The 19571-nt window shown below is 43.9% G+C and overlaps 1 protein-coding gene across 12 annotated transcripts in view; it reads right to left on the bottom strand.

Annotated features, from left to right (window-relative positions):
- Positions 1–19571, bottom strand: part of Hipk2 (homeodomain interacting protein kinase 2) — a 249298-nt gene that overhangs the window by 104443 nt on the left and 125284 nt on the right. For 10 of the 12 annotated variants that reach the window (XM_077795929.1, XM_026405407.2, XM_077795930.1 and 7 more), the window contains exons 5-9: positions 18854–18940; positions 17227–17411; positions 11493–11655; positions 5564–5771; positions 4485–4606 (exon numbers count right to left, since the gene is read on the bottom strand). In XM_077795929.1, coding sequence (XP_077652055.1) covers positions 4485–4606; positions 5564–5771; positions 11493–11655; positions 17227–17411; positions 18854–18940 — 765 coding nt within the window. The remainder of the gene's footprint in view (positions 1–4484; positions 4607–5563; positions 5772–11492; positions 11656–17226; positions 17412–18853; positions 18941–19571) is intronic. The other 2 variants (XM_026405408.2, XM_026405411.2) reach the window with 1 other exon arrangement.

Here is a 19571-nt window from a genome sequence, read left to right as displayed (position 1 = left end):
TGAGGATAGAACCCGGGTCCCGCCCGTGCTAGGCAAGCACTCTACTGCTGACCCACAATCCCAGCCCTCAATCCCCAGTATTGCAAACAAATAAAACAATGAGCCAGGCATTGTGGAACATGCCTGTAATCCTGGCTACACAGGAGGCTGAGGTAGGAGGATGGCAAATTCAAAGCCAGCCTCAGCAACTTAGTGAGGTGCTAAGCAACTTAGTGTGACCCTATCTTAAAATAAAAAATAAAAGGGCTGGGGATGTGGCTCAGTCATTAAGCACCTCCGAGTTCAATTTCTGGTACCATCACCACCACCACCGCCAACAACAACAAATTTGTTCAATAACAAATACCACAAAAACAAAAACTTCCCCAAAGTCACACAGCCAGTAAGTGGTAGGTGTGACATCTTAATGTGAGCTATCTTAATTTCCATGCTGTCAGCCAATATCCTATCTTCATTTATGGAGGTAACACAAAAAACGATGGCCCCTATTGGGATTAGGCATTGGTGGTAACTGCATAAATGTGGCACAAACAAGTCTTCCTTATTCAGCGCCCAGCAAGACAGAAGCAGATAGCAAGACAATGATTGGACAGATTGGTTGCTGAAAATTTTATCAGTAGAGATTTTAAGTGAGGAGCATTGAAGTTTGATATTTTGGACAGTTTACATAGTTCAAGCTAATATCTTGTCCTTAGGAAAACATTTAAAGGCATTTAGGTGATATGACTCAGTTGAAAGAATGCAAAACATTTCTACATGGAATGGTGGAGTCTATAAGGATCTGGCATTTCGGAATTTTTGATACAACCATGCTAGTCAAAGGGGGTTTTAGATCCTACTACTTGACAAGTAAGATGAATTCAATATTTTCTCCATCTAAACAGTCTCCTTTCTATCTTTTCACCTTTACTTGCTCATTCAAAATTTCTGTTGATGGTCAAAATGCTAACTGTGGCTCAGGACCTGAGAAGAAAGAGGGAACAGCTCCTTTTAGAAAGTATTTTAAAAGTTTTCTCTGTGGGGGGGTGGATCCATAAAGATCACTCCTATGTCACTGACATGAGAGGGTGGGATCACCATCCCCTCCTGCCATGCACATAACCTCAAAGTATCCTACAGAGGCTTGTTTCCTTATAAGGATGTGGTATGGGGAGGAAAAGAGCAAAGAAAATGAAATTAACATGAGGAATAGATTCAAAGATTCCATCTCTAAACCTTCACAAATCAAGTACTTGAAAGGTTTTGCCAACTTTTTGGACATATTGAAAGCAAATACTAGTGTTTGAATATATATTATAAAAATAATAGTATTTCTGCTTGATACCTAGAAATTTACTTATAGAAAAATGAAGACTTCAATTTAAATGTTTAATTATTGCTTTAAAAAATAGCCACCATACTAGTTTTGCAAGTTATTATTTTTGTCCTTTGAAAAGATCTTTTAAAAATATCTAGGAGAGAACCCCCATCTTAACAGGCTAATATATTGGCATGAATTAAGTGATAAGCAGAGAGAAATAGAAAAAGTCACAACAAACAAAAAGACACAGTGTGATACTGGGTAGGGCAGGTTTTTTTTTTTTTTTTGTTTTGTTTTGTTTTTAATCTTAATATATCTTAGAAGGCTTTACATGTCAAGACACATAGGTCTACCATATCCTTTAAATGGCTACATGGTGTTCCATTTTATGCATTCATGTATTGATTTAACAAATTCCCTACTGGTGAATAATCAGCTTGCTTCCAACAGTTCCCTCTTATAAAACTATAGGAATTAAAACACTTGTACAAACATTGTTCATTTTCCCAATTATAGATTCGGGTTAAATCAACTTTACAACACTCTAGAGACTTTTTTTCAAGTAACCATAAGGTAAAGTTCTATCCTACTATGACTAAAGGACTGAAACAAATTCAGAAGTGCTTAGCCTATGGGTTCCACCAGACTGAACAATGCAGAATATCTATTTTAGCTAAGAAGAGATGCTATTTATTTATTTATTTATTTATTTTCAGAGACAGTTCCTGGCTTCCTTGAGTTAAGTGTGCAAACACAAAAGGGTCTAAAATTACCCTCTAAATACAAATGAAATCTTTAGATTTTGACTCAAAGAAGAGGAGCACTAGAACACTGTTTGGACTTTTGCCACTCAGATGAAGTATAAACAAGCTTCTTTGCCCCTGAACTAAGCTGTAATTCTTTCCCTTGATCTATCTCGGCCTTTTCTGAAATCCCCATCAATGAACTATGGAAACAAAAAGAAGCTACAAAGACTGGTGAGAAGCAAAGTATAGGCCTGCTGTAAATATGTAATGTTCTCTTTTGATAACCCTTCAACAAGAAAGTATTTTGTGTGCCACCAATTGGTATTAGGGGTCACTTGCACAGTTTCAATATGGACATAAGAATAAGGAGACAAAGAATAGTTAATATCAATCTTAACTAAACTGTTCCAGGAAACAGAAGAGGTAGTAAGATCCAATATAATCTTGTACTCAAATCAGATAAGGATTCTATAAGGTAGTGAAATTATATGCCATTCCTAATTTAAGAACACAGATACAGAAATACTAACTACAAAACCAGAATCCAGTATCAAAAACTGTTGCACCATGTCAACCACAACATGATCAAATAAAGTTTATCTCACATATAAAAGAACAACTTAGCATTTCAAAATCTATTATTGTAACTTTTAAATTAACAGATTAGGGAAGAAAGATCACATGACTATTCTAATGGAGACAAAAAGAATATTTGATACAATTCAATATTCATTAAAAAATTTAAATAAGATAAAGTGTCTCCATCAAATATTTGTACTAAATAAACTATCTAAGGGGAAATAGAAGAATTTTCTTTAAGTTTGATAGAAGTTTAAACATGGTTTTGGAGGCCCTGTTCATCCCAGTGATAGATAAACAATAAATAAAAAGTTGTAGGACTGAAAAACAAGAACAAAACAGTATCTTTTACACAGAAGCAGGATTGATGTAAACTCAACAGACCAAAACCATTTATATTTCTATAAACCAAAAATAAAAAATCTGATTAATAAAATTAATGGCAACAAAAATTGCAAAATACTTAGGAATTATTCCTACAAGGAAAAACTTTATTAACAATAATAGAGTTATACCATGTTCATGGATAAAATGATATTATAAAAAGATATCAGTGGTTCTTAAAGTAAATATAAATTCAATGCAATCAATAAATATAAATTCAGTTTTTTTTTTTTTTTTTTTTCCTGAAGCTAACATTCTGTGGAAGAGTGATGTTAGAATTCTATGGAAAAGAGATAAGAATAACCAAGGAAATTTTGAAGAACTATTTGGGGACAAAGCTTTCTATACCAGATACCAAGACATATATTAAAGTTATAATGATTAAGACAACAGAATATTAGAGAAGCCAGTGGACTATAAGAAAATCCAGAACAGACCTATGTAATTTGACTACTTAAAACTTAAAACAACAAAATCAAACCCAAAACCAACTTCTAACAGGACAGCATAAGTAAAGTATCTTTGGATACACTTTGGGAAAAGCATTTGGGAATCTACCTTATTTAAAAATAAAGGTGCTTCTAAACAACATTTAGGTCAAACTGCTCTTGACAACAGTAAAATGATTATACAGAAGTAGTATAGCACAGTGGTTAAAAAACAGATGTTAGCAGGAGACCTCTTGGGTTTATGTTCTCATTGTCATCTTGTTGCTGTGTGACTTTAAGACAGTTATTACTTAGTTATTGGATAGACAGCATCTCTATTTGTCCAATGGAGACAAATGCCTTATTGTATTGTTGTGGGATTACATAAATTTGCACCTGTAAAGTGCCTGGCATAATGAGGATACAGTCATTGTTAGGGTTCAAGAGTCACTAAGAATTGATTACTGTTATGACTGCATCACTACTGTTATCTTAAATTTTTATAATGCTTTATAAATTTTCAACCATTTTTCATTTCTGTGGTCTCGTTCATTAGAGTACCTCTATGGATAGATGAGGAAGGTTCCAGCTAACAGCTTCTGTGAATTTCTTCCTCAACTATAAAATGAGGGAATAATCTCTAGGGCTCTTTTTTGGCTCAAAAAAAAATTCATTTCTATTTTACAAGAAAGAGATTTGAGGCAAAGAGATGTTAACTGACTTGCCTTAGGTCATGAGAGTTACTAGCAGATTTAGGATTAAAACCTAGGTCTCCCAGATTAATTTGCATTTCAAAGATACAATAATGATTTCCCTAGACTCTCTGTATCTACATTTCTTCTTAGAATTGTAAGCAGATAGTTAGGAAGGTAATTCACTTGGGGATCATTTAGAACATTATAGATATATTCCTGTGACTGGAAACACCTACCTCATTACCAGAGAGGGAGTTAGTGGAGATACACCTCTTTTGTGAACAACAGTAATATGGAGAATGGTAATATGGGTAATAATATGGGGCTGGCAGGGAGCAGGAGAAAGGATTACCTGGGCAAGCAGACCTGGTTGGATCTGAAGAGGCTGAGCTCCTGGGGCTTGAGTGACAATAGGCACCGCATTTTCCATTCGCACTGAGTAGCCAGCGTGCTTCGAGGGGGAAGCCTGCAAGCCTATTACAGACAGTGGGTGAGGGAGAGAGGAGTTAGTTGACAGGAAACAGTGGATGACATAGCCAACTGTGTCATCTTTTATCTCCAAGTCCCAACCCATCAACCAGGTGCTGCCTGGCTCTTTGGAAGTTTCCCCTTTAGTTTCTACTTGAATTTAAAAAATAAAAACTCCTCCTGTAATCTCAAATGTTTTCAAAAGACTAGAAGGTCAATTAAATTCTGTACTCAAGAGGTGGACAGTTATGTTGACAAATTACAACAGGACAATAAGAGCTTCTGACAATCAAGATATGCCTGTGTAGGTCACTGCAAAGGGGTCAGAGAGAGAATGGATGAATCTGTTTTGGAATTACATTGACCAAACCTAAACAACCACACACATGCTTACTGTGGGCTTTGCAAGAATAAAATTTGTAATTCCCGTGTAAATTGTGACAAGGTACACAGTCACCTCTAGCTTGGAGAGTCTACAGAAGAGTACTGGGTTTGTGGCCAAAGGATGATTTGGGGGAGGCAGCCCCAGGAGGTACTGTTCAGTGTTTTTCAGATTTATATTCTCCATGTGAACTGGGACTCTGTTGGCTGTCAGAGAGACTGGCAATTTTCTATAGTAAAGCACACAGAGAGTATTTCATGTGAGGGAAGCAGGAGCTGACATCAGCATGACAATGGGAGCACAGACAATGTGCTTATTTACAGGCAGCTGGCCAGGGACACAATCCCTGGCAGGTGGTGAGAATAACAACAAACTGACTTGGTGCAGAAGCCCAAGTCCTATTGTTTCTAGGTTGGTCACAGTAGGATAGGAGCCCCCAAGCTCAGTGATACCAGAGCTCTCACTGAAAGAAACCAAGAGGGCTTTCTTCCATGAAAGTGAGCTGCCAGAAAACTGCAGGTGTCAGGCCCTAGAGGTGGTCCTGCAAGAAGCAGAGGAGGGGCTGGCTCGGCCATCCTCACCTTGGAAGCCAGGAGGACACACGATGAGAGCTTGCTGGAAGGGGTCAGGCCGGGCACAAATCTGGGCTGTTCCCGTCTGCAGGGGCATGCTCCGCTGGGCCACTGCAGCCATGGATGCCGCTGAGGGCTGGTAGAGTGTAGATTGGTAGTTTAGTATGGAGACTTCGGGATTGGCTAAGGAAATAGTGGCACTGGTGGAGGTGGGAGCCTAAAGGAATGATGGGGATTAAACAAAAATAAACACAAATAAAAAATGAGGGAGGTGGTATGTTGGGAGACGCGAGTCTAAATCAAATAAATGAACTCAAGGAAGACAAACCGACAAAAACCAAGAGCAAAAAAAGCAAAAGGTGGAGAGGAGCAGAAAGACAGGCACCTGAAGCCACAGGAGACATACCCTGCCTCGATTGATCACCATCTGTGGGGCCCAGGCATGGGTACAAATGAACAACGGTGCATTGCTATCTAAGAACTGAGAAGTTCAAAGCCAGGCTGGAAAACTGTGGTAACATGTCTGCCCTTCTGCTGGGACAAATACACCTTCCTAGTAATCTGGGTGACCAGGTTTGAATTGAGGGTTTTTGGATTCCTTGAATTCTGCACTGAAACATGGTGATGGGGTGGGGCTGGCAGCGAGCAGAACCCTGTTTTCCTTCTCCTGCGTAAGTTGGGTCCCACCAACTTGAGGGGCTGTGTGAGCATGTGCTGTCCTCCAGTCCATACGTCTAAGCTCTGCTCACATCCCCTTCCCTTGGGCCTGCTGGTGTAGTCCTCTAGAGGCTCCTCTAGGCCCTAAAGACGCTGGGTCTTAGCGTGGAAGCCCGCACACCCAAAGGTAAGCCAGAGCGGGGCCCTGCGCAGGGGAGCAGGATGCAAGGCTGGCTCTCTTGTCTGAGCTCCATGCACTTAGGCTGGTGCTGTAGTAATAACCACAGCTGGAGGCAGAGGCTGGTGAGTCCAGAGAATTTAAATGGAGGAAATTGACAAGGGCAAGCCATTGCAATGACGTCCCCTCCTTTCTTTCAGAAAGAGATATCATTAGAGAGTGAACTTCTCTGAGAGGCACGGCTACAGAGGAAAACAAATTCTAAACTGGGAATTTTCCAGCTTTCCCCCTTCTTAGCGTCGTCACACTGATCCTTCAGCAAGAGGGAGAGGTTGCTAATGACTTCAGGTTCAACATTGTCTACAGGAGATTTTCTAGAAGGTTCAAGGACTAAGGAATAAAGAGCAAAAGAGCCAGAAGGATATCTTGGACACACAATACACAAAGACCATTTCAAGTGGAATATGTATATATGTCAAATTTGATAAAAAAAGAACAAGTCTCATTTTACATGTTTTATATATATGTATATATATATAATTTTTTTTTGTACCAGGAACTGAATCCAGGGGTGCTTAACCACTGACCACATCCCCAGACCTTTTAAAATATTTTTATTTAGAGTCAGGGTCTCACTGAGTTACTTAGAGCCTCACTAAGTTGCTGAGGCTGGCTTTGAACTCATGATGCTCCTGCCTCAGCCTCCTGAGCTGCTGGAATTATAGGCGTGTGCCACTGTATCCAGCTTATATTTAGATTTTGTGCTGAAATATTAGTGCAAAGCAAATTAATTTGCTTGCAAATAATCACTAACTTCTGTGGCATGCATACCTGGATTCCAGGGTACATATTTTAAAACACTCACACGTTTGCAGTACCACATGGCCTATCTCCACACAGTGTGACTGGACACATGTGCGCACATGTGGGTCAGCGTTTATGTCCTGTTACTGAGGACTTGATCTGTGTTTCCTCTTTGTCCTCCTCACACCACCCTCTCCCCTGAGGTGGTAGCTTCCCCACATACACTTTCCCACTGTCTGTGACACCTGGCTTCTCCTCAGCTTTAGTCCCTAAGCGTCTCCCTGCTTGGGGCCCTAGCACAAACGTCCTGCAGGTTTCCAAGCTCATGTGAGCTACCTCACCCTCTGGTCAGTGCTGCTTCTGTCTTCTCAATGTCCCTGGAACCCACGAACTCTTTTCAGTTGCTTCTTTCTGGTGCCTGGGACCTATCGGGCTCTAATGGAAGATGTCCTGGGCTCTACATCTTCTCTTCCAATGCTTGGGTACACAGTAGATGGTTCTTTCCAAGACTCCCCTGTGCATGTCAGTGCCCCTGCTCATAAATTCCCCAAGATTGCCCAACACACACAGTCCATGGACCCTAGCCTGGCACTCCTTGTTCCCTTCTGAATTTTTCTTTCTTTACTCTAGATGCTCTGGGCACAGGGCAGATTAGTCTGCTCTTTGTTTCCGAGCCTACTGTGAGCACAGGTCTTTCATCTCACACAAATACTTGGGCCCACAGGGGCCTCTCCAAGCCTCTGAACCTCAGGGCCTAGCCTGGGGCCTGTGCTCTACTTTAGGACCCTCTCAACTCTGTCAACAGAGATAAGCCGCTCCTGTCCTTGCTCTCACACAGTGCAGTGTTGCGGTCTCACCCAGCTCCTGTCAGTCTGCCTGATAGTACAGTTGGTCTCCAGACTGATGCTTCCTGGGAGGAGGGTCTCTCCAGCCCACAGCGGTCTCTCCCTCCTTGCAATTCTACCAATCTTGCTTTTCCTGGCCCTGCGTGTGTCCAGTTCGCATTTGGATTTGTCTGTTTTTGCTTATGGCTTGTCTTGTCATGCAAGCCATGGGATCCTTGAGCAGTTGACTCTTCCAGCTCTTTGTAGATTGAAGAATAAGTGGAATCTGTATCCTGACATGAGCTCCAGTCCCCATTGTGACCATTAGGCATGCAGAAGGTTTCCCTCAGTTTCTAATCCTGTTTAAGGATCAGCTGAAGAAGCAAGCTGCAGAGGATGATGTTTTCCACTATTCTGTATCCTCAGTGGTTCCGATAAAGGGAACTAACCTATCGCCTGATTGAGAAGAGCACAGAAAGGACCACCAAGAGCTCTTGTGGGGCTGGGGATGTGGCTCAAGTGGTAGGGCGCTCGTCTGGCATGCGTGCGGCCCGGGTTCGATCCTCAGCACCACATACCAACAAAGATGTTGTGTCCGCCGAGAACTAAAAAATAAATATTAAAAAAATTCTCTCTCTCTATCTCTTTCTCTCCTCTCTCACTCTCTCTTTAAAAAAAAAAAAAAAAAAAAAAAAAAAAAAAAAAAAAAAGAGCTCTTGTGACTAACAAATGGAAAATAATAAGGAAAAGCAAGTTTTTGGTGACATGGGCTTTTCAAAAATGGGAGAAGTGATTCTTGGAAGCAGTATATGTTTAACTGGTCTAATGCACAAAACAAATGGGTCTGAGTTTGGCCTATACACCCAAATTAAAATACTTGGTAGAAGGCTAGGTCCAAAGAACAGAATACCAGGGAAGTGTTAAGAAGTGGCTAATCTAAAGGGTTACACCACAAATACCCCAAACAGGACTCTTTATTAAATATGTTCCTTGTGGGCAACCTAATGGTTTTAGGAAGTATTTTGTCAAGAAGCCTTTTTAATTTTTAGAAAGTCAGCTTCCTTGAGGATTACAGATTAGTGACGCCAATTCCTTGAGACATAAAGGATCACTGATTTGTGACCATTTGGGAAAAAGGCCTTTGACTAGTCTACTGGGCATGTTAAGGGGAACAAGGAACTTTTACGTAGTTTAATATCCTACTTCTGACAAAATTACGGAAATATTTTATTGCCTCTTAGTATTTAAATTGGAAGAAAAACTCAAAGGAATTCATGTAGAAAGCAAATCACCAGGAACGTTAATGGACAAAGGGAGTCTTGTTAGACTTAGAGAGCAGGTGCCACCTAGGAAAGGCACTGAGGACCTCAGTGGGACTCTGCAGTGCTCTGTGTACATATGATTTTCAAGAGTACAGCCTCTGAGGCCAGACTGCTGGTTTCCAAGTCCACATTGCGTGAACTAAGAAAGCAGCCTTGGATAAGGGGAAGATTGCTCTGTGCCTCAGTTTCCTCCTCTCAAGAGGGAACGATAAACCTATCGATCTCACACGGTTGCTCAAAGGATTGAGTTATGACATGCTTAGAAGAGTCGGGAACATAATAAATGCTCTATAAATGTTTACTATTAGTAATGCTATTATTTTACAACATTAATATTAGAGGAGGGAAAGCAGGCCTTCGTGCCTAAGGCTAGGTATGCGCTGAGTAATTTTTTCCTGATGTATTAAAAAATAGGGCATAGTAGAATCCAATGCCAGAAGATGGAGATCCTGATCACAGACCCCTTCCTTTTGTAGGGTATGGGCCCCCTTACTGGATGCTTTGGGCCTGTACTACATTACCAGCCTCTTCTACTTCACCCCAGGCCTCCACTAGACCTGAAAGATCTCAGTGCTGTGGAGAGGAGGGGATGTTCTTATTCTATAACTGCCTCTTTGATGAGAAATCACTTTGGTTTTGTGATATTTGTTACACTCTTTGGCAGGATATGCTTGCTGTCATATCACAGAGAAGATGTCGTGAGCTCCCTGGTATGCTCAGGGACCCACGGACCACCGTTCCACAGCAGAGGAGAGATCCCCAAGGGAGGGGTGGCCTGATGGGCAGGCTCTCCCCGGCGCACGTACCTGAGGGCCCTCCCCTGCACTCTCCTACAGCCTTTGGTGTTGGATGGGGCAGACAGAAGGCAGAGAGGAATAGGGAATTTGGGATCAGGGAGTTAAGATCAGGTGTCTCAAGAAGGCGATGAACAAAACCATGGTGATATTCTGTCAAGAAGCTCACATCACTGTGGATGCCTTCGCCTCAGAGCGGGGGCTTGGGCCAGGTGGGAATGTTAGTTTCTTTGATTCTAAGCATTAAAGATTGCGGCTCTTCACCCTGAGGGGGCTTTGAACATTAAAGGTCCCTAGGGGGCAGCAGAGTCCAGGCGGCCTCCTATAGTCTAGGCAGAGGGAGACATGACAGGCTGAGGAGGAAAGCTTCATAAGCCAATGAGTCACAAGTGGCCCAGGGAAACAGGTGGGCTGGGGCAGTGATTGAAAGAAGGGGTCAGGGACTCCTCAGTGACAGGAGGGGACCTGCCAATGAGTGGACAGCCAGGTGAAGCTATTTATTCCTCAGGTGTAGAACATCCCCCCCCACACACACACACCTCCTCCCACTGTGTGTGTGTGTGTGTGTGTGTGTGTGCGCGTGAGAGAGAGAGAGAGAGAGAGAGAGAGAGAGAGAGAGAGAGAGAAAGCACACCCACATACACATAAACATTATTGTCATTACAAAGTGACAGTAAGAAATCTAGGGACACTTCTTTGAGGGAATGGTAAGATTGGAAGATAGGAATAGAGGAGTCCTAGACTCTAGATGCAGCAGGACCTGGAGTTCATTCCTTTAATAACCCTTCCTGAGTGGCATCTGTTTCAAGCACTCTACAAAGCTGCTGGATCCTGCCAATTATTGGCAAAAGGTTGGAAATCTGTGGAATTTCCTTAGTTTTCCAGTCCCTTTTAGTTCCAGCTGCAGGAATCCTGGTGACAGACTACACTGCCCCCCCCCCTCCCCATTTGGAGAAAGAACAGGTTTTATCTTGAAAACAAAATCATGTGGAGCCAAGGGAGTGGGGATAGGGAGGGGCCGGAGTCCCTGCTGGTTCTTGAATTTCCTACCAGGCAGATGTCAGGCATTAAAGGATCATGGCTGCTCCCTGCCCCGTTCCCACACTGGGGCAAAGGAAAGCAGGAAGAGGTGCTATCTTAGAAGTCCCTCTGAGAGTCCTTTCTGGGACCCTTCAGTGGGGCTAGGAGCCAACAGAAAGAGTGCCTGGGTCTCTCAAAAGAAATCACCATGGCAGCAAATACTTCCTTAGGAGTGAATGACAGCAGAAGGATTCTGTCCCCTGACTGGGTTTGGTGGGGAAATCAGTCTTGCTGCTCACACGGGCAGCCTGCCTGGTTCCCCTCAGCACCCGGGCTTACCTGGTTGTGGACAGTGGTCAGCTGGTTGTTGAAGGTCATGGTCAGGTTGGTAGAGGTGCTGGGGGCCACATGCGTGATGAAAGGGGTTTTGCTCTGGTTCACTGTGTCATACATGTTCACCCGACGTTTGCAAATCTCCATGTTTTGGAAACATGATTTAACACTGTTCACATAAAAAGCAGAGACAGACACAAGGGAAAGGGGTGAAGATCAAATAGGATAAAGGGGAGAAAATGGAGGGAAATAATTAATCCAATCAACAACAACCAGAGAAACTTAAGTTTACCCAAAATGTCCTGGTTTCTCCTGTAACGTCTGTGCATTTGTGACCACCGATGTTACTTGGATGGCTTTCCCATGGCCCTGCCACCTTTCTCATATCCTGGGTGGAAGGAGGTCATACATATCCCAGTAGGCATGACACCTCGCTGCATTCCCCATGTCGCCCCTCTGCCTCCTGCCTCACTCCCCTTCTCCACTCCGGGGCTTCTGGCCCATAAGCAAATGCATCAGCTCTCTGGGAACATCCAGCAGCTTACAAAGTGCCTGTACCTGCCCCTTTCCTGGGCCACCGGCAGGATCTAGGGGATGGCCAAGGAACTCTCCTAGTGCCAGGAACACATGGCTCCTCTTTGTCCTCAACAGAATTGGTATGAAAAGAAAACGATAAAGATGCAAATAATTAACAATAATGCTGACCCTTGCTGAGAGCATTGATAGGTGTTTGTAATCCTTCACTCAGTCCTAAGACATCCACAGGATGGAGGTAGGATTGGTGTTCCTATTGTATGAGTGAAGCTGAGGCCCAGGGAGAGCAGGTAGTTTGCCACACAAAGGTAATTACTGTCTAGGGAACCTATACCCTCTCTCTCTCTCTTCCTTTATCCTTGTGATTTTTTCTAATTCTTTCTCAGTTACATGAAGTAGCATTTCCCCTTCTTTTTCTTCCTCCATTGCATTGGTGAATCAAAATAAAACCCTAATTACAGAGTTATGAGAGCAGAACAGACACCAGCATCAAGGAAGAAGAAACCTCCAGTGGCCTTGACCATTCCAGTTCCTGAAGATCCATCATAAAGCATCCTGCAGAGCCTACATACTGCTGCTCATTCACTTCCTTCCTTAGAGTCACTTTTCCTCGAATGCAATTTTCAGGATAAACTTCCACTTAATCTTCAATTTAAAATGTCCATTTTAATTACAATGTAATAATTGAATATAAGAAGTAGTTTTTTACTATTTTAAGATTACAAATGTCCACTATTTCTGTGTACACCAGGTTTTGGGCTAAGTGGTTGTTTGTGGGATATCCCAAAGCATCCTTTCCATAAGATGCATTCCAAGTTTCAAAATCTTAGACATGACTTACATAATCCTATATCTAAGTTTATGATTACTTACACTTGCCACATAATGCATGCTAAATAAACATTTACTGATTGATGACCTTGAAGAGAAAAAGAAAACATATTCCATGGTAACCAACAGTTTAAAATACTGCTACTAATGCTGGCGATGCCAAGGGGTTTGGAACTTCCAGCAAGTACCATGCTGCATGTGGAGGCTAAAGGTATAAACAACATATTTTGTATTTTCTTTTTTTTTTTTTTTTTGGTGCCAGGGATTGAAGTCAGGGATGCTTAATCACTGAGTCACATTTCCCATTCCCCAGCCCTTTTTATTTTTTATTTTGAGACAGGGTCTCACTGAGTTGCTTAGGGCTTCATTAAGTTGCTAGCTAGCTTTGAACCTGTGATCCTCCTGCCTCAGCCTCCCAAGTTGCTGGGATTATAGACATGCATGACTTAAACATTTTGTATTCTCTTTGGAATGCATTTAAAGCACTTGATGGTTTTGTGATGGTTTAGTGCAAAGTTCTGACTCCTTCAGAATTTTCTAACTGAAATGATTTGCATTTTGATTGTCTGGACAAGGCAAGTGCTTTTACTTTGGGTTAGTTAAGAAGATTGGTTTTTAAAAGATTCGTACACTAGAACTCTGGTACGGACAAATGAGGGGGCATCTCTTTCACCTAGTAATCCAGATGTTGGGGCAGCTGTCCCAAGGTTGGGAATCCATAGCAAGGTGGGCCTGGAGATTTATTTTCACCCCCGAGTTTTCCATGGTCTTCCCAGCAAGTTCTGGGGAGCCCTAGGGTTTTGGCCTTCTCTCAGGAAGACTATGTGTTCTCAAAGGCCTGCCTCTCCTTCTGAGGCCCGCTTTGTGTTGGTGGTTCCTTACAGAAACCAGAGGAGGACAGGATGCCATTCCTCAAGCTCCCCCACTATATGGGGCTGATTTTATGGGGTGAGTGCCTCACCATCTTAGTGCTCAGTTAGCTGAAGTAGAATTTCTCCTTAGTGCAAATGGTTGCAGGGCTTTCTGAGAACACCCCATATCCCGTCTCCTGCCCCTGCTGTTTCCCATCATCCTTCTTTACCCCTGAACATAGAAAAACTGGTGTCCTGGGAGTCCTAGCCAGTACGTCACCAAATTTGTCTTTTTTCTTGTGTTACAGATGACACCTCCCTGATTGATTCCTGCCACACTCAAAAGTAGGGCAAATCCCCTGAAAAAAGTTTGAGGGGCTGGGGTTATAGCTCAGCGGTAGAGCGCTCGCCTCGCATGTACAAGGTCCTGGGTTCGATCCTCAGCACACATAAAAATAAATAAAAGTTATTGTGTACAACTACAAAAAATAAATACTAAAAAAAATAAAAAGAGTTTGAAAGAGTTGGTCCCTATTCCTTCTTTGTTACTGGAGTTGGGTTGTTTCAAAAGCGGCTTTGAATGAAAGAGGCACTGTCTGGTAGTTGCGATGCAACTTCACTTGCTTCACTGACTGGGAGGAACAGAACTGACACAGACGAAGTGCTCCGGGTGCCTCCACTCACTGTAGGCTGGATAGGGTCCTGTCCAGGCTGGAGACTCAGCCAATGGCAGGGCCAACCATGATCTGCAAGCCTCTCTTTTCACAGTCTTCCCTTTCCCTCCAGATCTAAGAGAACTTGTTGCTCTTGGGCACCCTAATTTCCCTGCAAACCACAGGGATGTGATTCCTTATTCTTTCATGTCCAGAGTATCTGAGGACATGAAATTTCCCATCCACCAAAGACCCCCTGTCCCACTCATTCACCCAGGCCGTTGTCACTGGCTTAGTCTTCCTCTCCAAGCCCTTCTCTGCCCACCCAGGAAGGCTTCGGAGGCTGCACTGATGACTCTTTGAACATCCTGGCTTCTAGGTTGCTTGTCATCTCAGTAACCTTGTCCTCATGCCCATCACCCATTTTCTGGTGTGCCAGACCTGAAACTGTTCCACTTCCCCAAATCATGAACTCAAGCATTCTGCTCATGGCCATATTCTCTACCCATCCAGCTTGTTCAGCTATTACTATGATAAATTTTTTTTGATAATTCACTCCTTTATTGCTAATACAACTGCTGAGGAGATAAGTATGCATTGGGCATCAACAGTGGCCCATGTAGCAGTTGCAACAGGTAGACCCATCTCTAATCTGGCTCTTGAAGGAGGGTTTGTTCGTGTCTGCCAGGAACACGTGGTCCTGGGAACCAGACGGTGCATCTCCAAGCATTAATTTCCTATATCTGGCTCTCCTGTTGTTAAACCAAACCTACACTCTGGTTTCAGTCACATTGATGTACCTTGCAAGTCCCTTTCTGGTGATCACACCAGGGTATTGAGTTGCCTGGAAAACACTTTTCAGTTCCTGCAACTGCCACTTTGAGAACTTGGATTCCTGGATGGCTGTGCTGGGGCTGAGGAACCGCCTCAGCCACGTTTGTAGGGTGCCTGGGCTGCTGCTCCTGCCTGGACTGCTGGTCACCACCACTGGCCTCGTGGTGTGCAACACCTCCCTGCTTCACAGCGCCCTCGTGGTGGAGGTAGCTCTCTTGAATCACGTCTTCCACGAGGCCTACAGTTCCTTCACGAAAGTGGCCACCTCCAGTAGCAGCTGCTTCCTCTGTGGCTGCTGCTGGCACGCCTTGCTCTGCCTCAGCTGCTATCTCCATACACACATCCCCAGACCACATAGCTGGGTCATGGTCCTGGTATGGCTGTGACGTACAGCTGCCAGCTGGCCTCTATCCTATGACTAATTTTTTAAGCACCTCGTTCAGTGGGACCCTTCTCATCTTCACATTCCCTTCAGCTAAGGCTCGGCATTGCTGCCATTTTGGATTACAACCACTGTATTGCCAGCAATATCGCCTTCCTCATCAACCCGTCTTTTTCTCTTATCAGTCTGGCAAAGTTTGACCCAGACAAACCCAGCCATCTGTTTTCTCCTCGGGAGGTCAGTCACATCATCTGCTTTTCAGGTCCAACTTCATGCTCTTGTCAGTTTGCTCTGAAACTTCTGCTCTAGATATCTAAACTTTCTATCCTGCTCAAACCACCAACCACCTTGTTTGCAACACACAACCTCACCATCTATCCGACAGGAACTCTCTCAGCTTTTCTCCACCATGCCAGCACACCTGCTAACACCCACACCTCCCTTTGTCTGCCATCTTTTGGTGACACTGGCCCCTCTCCACCTGTGTTCTAACTCAGGCCTTTCCACTGTGTTAATAAACTGACCCTGAGCAACCCTGTCCCCTAATTTCTCATTTGCCACCAGATTGTTCCCATCAGAATTTAAACTTGTTCAAGCCTTCTTGGTCTTCAAAAAAAAATCCCTCTGCCCCTCCCTGATCACCCATAGATTTCTCCCCTCCCTTTCCGTTCTCATGTCTTGAGAGGCTGCTATTTCTCTGCTTTTCACTGGATCTTTCAACCTGCTATGGCCTTCTGCTTCCACCACTGCACGGAAAGGGCTGTCACCAAAATACCAATGACCTCCAGATTGTAAGATTTGATAGACATTTTCCCCAGACTACTGTGCAGCAGCAGAGAGACCTGTGTTCAAGATAAATTTAACTAGCCTTCCCCTGCTTCAAAGTCTTTGACGTTCTATTATTCTTTGGATAAAGACCCAAATCCTTGCCATGCAGGCCTTGCTCCTGTGGCCTTGGTATCTCGCCCACTGTGCCCAAGTCTGGGGCTCAGTCCTGCCCATGCTGAGTGTCCACACAGACAATGCCCTGCCTGCTCGTGCCTATTCTCTTCCTTGTCTTCAGAGGGCACTTCTCAGGGTCTTGCTGGACTGACCTTGTCATATATGCACATAACGACCTTCCCTTTCTTGATGGAGACTGGGGATTTGGGCCACTTGTCTTCCTCCTGCAGACAGTAACCTTGGTGGGCAGGGCCAACTGCTTTGTTCCCCACTTGCTCCAGTTCCTGGTACCGTAAATGAACAAATCCAGACATAAGCTAGACTGGGTCCACTCCAGGGTGACTTGGGAGTAAACCTGGTGCTGAAACTAGTTTTATTCTTGGGCACTGCCCTTCTGGGAGTTCCCTCCACACGTGGACCCCTGAGTTGGCTTCATCCGACCCCAGGATCTCCATGCTCCATTGTCCCTCTTTTTTGGTATCGAGCAAACAGCGACCAAGGGTCCTGGTCCAACCCCCATATTTTTATAAAGGTTTTATGGGAATGCAGCCTCGTGCCTTTGTTTCCGTGCTGTGTGGTTGCTTCCATCATAAAGACGGAGCTGGGTAGCTGCAGTAGAAACCAGATGGCCACAGAGCCTAAAATATTTACTACCCAGGCTGTTAAAGAAAAAGGACCATTCCCTAGTATAAAGCAACAAGCAGGACACCTACTGTGTGCTATGGGGAAAATCGAGTAGGTGTGTCATGGTGACAAAGGGGTGGTTCAGGGTTTCAATTGGCGTGATTCTCTTATCAGCATCTATGGTCAGCATCTTCTTCAACAGGTCAATGAACTCCCGCCGGTCTGCCTTCTCCACCAACATGTCACTCCCTTCCAACTCTGTGGTCATGTTCACCTGGAAGCAAGCAGGACAGGTGACCAGGGGCCTCAGAGCATTGCCTCCCCCACCTCTCTTTACTCTGTCCTGTCCCTCCTGCCAATCTCCAGGCCCCTTCCCAGCTCGGGGAGGCCACCTCTGCCCCTGTGGAGGCACCACCCTCAGGCTGCTGTAGCCCCCAGGAGGTGGCTTTGCTCTCTGCAGGAGGAGGTCAGGCTCTGGGAAGGGGCGAGGGGTAGGTGGCACCTGCAAACACATCTCAGTGACAGAACGGAAACTGCTCCTGCTTTAATCAGCTAAGTCAAAATGTAGCTCCCATCACACCTCATTAAAAATAACTCAAGATGAAAGAGTTCTGGAGACTGGTTGCATAAGAATGTGATGCACCTAATTCCACTGAACTGTACATATAAGAAAGGCTAAGATGGTAATTTTATGCTCTATGTTTTATGACAATTAAAAGAAAAAAGAATCACAATGAAGCAATACAAAAAAGATCCAAAAAACGGTTTACTTAACCTTCAGAAGGAAATGGAAGGCTCCAAATGCCCTCTTCCTCCATCTATAGTAGGTCACACTTCTCATGGCTCCCTGAGTTGGGACTGGAATTATTTTATTCTCTGTGTTCACTGTGGTCACCTCTGGCCAAAGCAGGCAGGGTATCTGAACACAGGATTTTTCTTCCAAGAGAAAGTCTCTACCAGGTTGGCTTTTAAATTCTTGTTTTTTGGCCCTTTCTATTTTTTCCAAGGCATGCTCTGGAAAGCAATTTCAGTGTTCTCAGACAATCTAAGCTACTAATCAACTGACAAGTGTGCTTTACTCAGAATCAGGATTTTTGGTTACACTCATCTGCAGTAAGAGGTGTGCTAAGTGTTTATTGGACTATAGCTTTATTTCTCATTGCTTTAAAGAAAACTCACTTTGGGTTGTCCTGATTTTAGACTAGGCTTCACACTAAAAATAGCTGAAGTTTTAGAATTTTCTCTGGGGCATGAAGTTGAGATTCTATGGTCCCTGCTAGTGAGCTGAGAGAAAGTAAGTGGAGTAGGTTGAATTATGTTCCCCTGTAAGATACGTTCCTGGGCTGGGGTTGTGGCTCAGTGGTGAATTGCTTGTCTCACTTGTGTGAGGCACTGGGTTCGATCCTCAGCACCACATAAATAAATAAAATAAAGGTATTGTGCCCATCTACAACTTTAAAAAAAAAAAAAAAAAGATCTGTTTCTGTCCTAATCCAAAGTAACTGATGGGGTGTTTGCAGATAGTGACACAGCTACCAGGCAAGGGATGTGAGGATGCCAGGGCCACCAGAAGTTGGTAGGGAGTCATGGATGGTTTTCCCTGGGGTCTTCAGAAGGAACACAGCCCACAGATGCCTGCACTATGCACCCCGGCAGAGGTCCTGCTGCACATGGTGTTCAAAGGGCTTGCACTGCATATTCACCCACGGCACTTACCTGGGCCATGTCATCTAAACAGTTGAAAATGTACTTTCTTGCTTCTTTTGACTTAATCCCCGTCTCTGCTTCATGGTCATCTGGTGTCTATCAAGAGAGGCAAAAGCTGATTGGTAACGTGGCTTAGCTCCTAGTCACTCAGTCTCAAACACTTGAGCTCATGCTTCCCGCAGAGGGTCCTTCCCACCTGGTAGAGAAGAGGCTTTGATTCTTCTTAAAGTAACCTGCACACTAATTCCTTTATTCATCCACACTCACTCATCCTTCTCATTCCCATGAACACCTCCATTCATGGCCTGCTCTGAATCAGCGATGGAGTATTCTAAGATGAGGGCGGTCTGCCGTGTTCCTGACTTCCCTGCAGCCTTCCCTAAGTTTGAGATAGGAGTCTAGGTGGAAAAGCAGGAGCCCCCTTCTTATATAATATGTTATATAAAATATTACTTTATGTAATAAGTCCTTATACACGAAGCTCTCCCAGTGCTATTTCAAAGCACATTAACCTATGAAGGAGTCTTCCTAACCACACTAGGATGATTGCTAACCCTATTTTCCAGACAGGAAAACAGGAATGGAAAGCCTAGGGAACTTGCAAAGGTCCTCTGGCCAGCAGGTGGCAGGTGGCTCCAGAGCCCACCATCTGTGCTGCCTGGGCAGGGACACAGACATCCACTGCTTCCATTGGCTGGGAAACGCTGTTTCCAATTGTCATGAGGTT

This window comes from Urocitellus parryii, chromosome 3 (assembly GCF_045843805.1).
Source record: "Urocitellus parryii isolate mUroPar1 chromosome 3, mUroPar1.hap1, whole genome shotgun sequence".
In the NCBI taxonomy this organism is placed as follows: domain Eukaryota; kingdom Metazoa; phylum Chordata; class Mammalia; order Rodentia; family Sciuridae; genus Urocitellus; species Urocitellus parryii.
This window is presented reverse-complemented; position numbering and strand designations above follow the sequence as displayed.